A 1,287-nucleotide genomic window follows, 5' to 3' on the forward strand; every position below is an offset into this window, starting at 1 on the left:
TTGGCAAACATTAGACTTTTAGATAAAACGATCTTCAAAAAACTTGCAAAGGTATACAAACTTTGACGAGGCCGGTTTCATTACAACGGCACTATAAGTGGTGCGCGTGGGTCATAAGAATAAGTATTTTTGAAGAACAATTGTCCCCTACAAGATTTTAAAATTCATAAATGTATGAACACTTTGGTAAATTAAACCAATTTAAAACATTCAGTAATTAGGATCGGGTTTTTTAGATTGCCTCAAATGTTTTCATATTGTACTAAAAAGTAGTAGTTGTTATAAAAGTCAAACAACTTTTATTTCTTGATAAGTTTATTTTCCTGATTTATTCAGTCCCCAAGCAATCTGTTCAATAAAAATATATTTTTTTAAAAAGTATGGCACCAAAAAAGGAAAAAATAAAAAATAGAAGAGTAAAAGATCTTAAAAAAGCATTAGAGTCGGATATCATATTTGAAGAAAAAGAAGATGAAATTGATGTCCTTGAGTTAAATTTGTACACTGATATAAATGACGATTTTTTTAACGAGGCTAATCGGGTAAGCATTAGTATTGTCTTAGTATCAACTTCTATTCTATTAGTAATAAAAAAATGTAGATTGTGCAAATCCTTATGGAATCACAAAGGCACTACGAGGCTTCTCGAATTAAACGCTATGCAGACATAATTTTTAACTTGCATCGACGATATGTGGATGAGGTAAATGAGAATGAGATTCTGCGTCCCCAAATTATTTCTTCCGAAGGCAAATTACGATTAGCACTCGAGCTTTCAGCCACTTCTGAAGAGGCTATGGAAAACTTTAAGGAAGCTTTGGGAGATGCTTGGAGAGAATCCGATGTATCAGCATTTCGCGAGCAGCTAGTACAAGAAAAGCTTCAGGAAGTACTTATTAAATGTGAAGGATTAGCAGACAGAAATATAGGCAAACCAGATGATGCCGCAGAGTAAGTGTTGTTTATAATTGAATAGATTGGCCTTACCCGATAACATTTTTATGAATAACAATTCTTGCAATCTTATGGGCCTAGACCCATTCGTTTAATTTAAAAGACAACAAGTAGATGCAAAAGCTGTGCAATATAGCAACTGCACTCATAATAGTAGAACCGGTAAAAGCGGAGAACTATGATACGAAAATGATTTATGGCAGCATGTGAATGGCTCCAAGGAATGTCCAAAAGAGGCGACAGAACGAGAGTCGCGACAACATTTATTTCTTGATAAGTTTATTTTCCTTATCAGAATTATCGAACTTAGATACATAATTTACTATTCTTGTT

General features: G+C 33.5%; 1 protein-coding gene across 1 annotated transcript; it reads left to right on the forward strand.

The window, feature by feature from the left end:
* Nucleotides 1–339: 339 nt before the first annotated feature.
* Nucleotides 340–955, forward strand: LOC137579534 (uncharacterized). The gene is made up of 2 exons (XM_068293319.1): nucleotides 340–542; nucleotides 602–955. The coding sequence occupies exons 1-2, from the start codon at nucleotides 381–383 to the stop codon at nucleotides 953–955; spliced, it is 516 nt and encodes a 171-aa protein (XP_068149420.1). The 5' UTR covers nucleotides 340–380.
* The last annotated feature ends 332 nt before the right edge of the window (nucleotides 956–1,287 follow it).

The sequence above is a fragment of the Drosophila tropicalis genome, unplaced genomic scaffold (assembly GCF_018151085.1).
Source record: "Drosophila tropicalis isolate 14030-0801.00 unplaced genomic scaffold, ASM1815108v1 contig_696, whole genome shotgun sequence".
In the NCBI taxonomy this organism is placed as follows: domain Eukaryota; kingdom Metazoa; phylum Arthropoda; class Insecta; order Diptera; family Drosophilidae; genus Drosophila; species Drosophila tropicalis.

Coding starts and splice junctions, on each gene's coding strand:
- LOC137579534 (XM_068293319.1), top strand. CDS start 381: ATGGCACCAAAAAAGGAAAAAATAAAAAATAGAAGAGTAAAAGATCTT. Junction 543..601: donor TTTTTAACGAGGCTAATCGG/GTAAGCATTAGT, acceptor AAAAAAATGTAG/ATTGTGCAAATCCTTATGGA.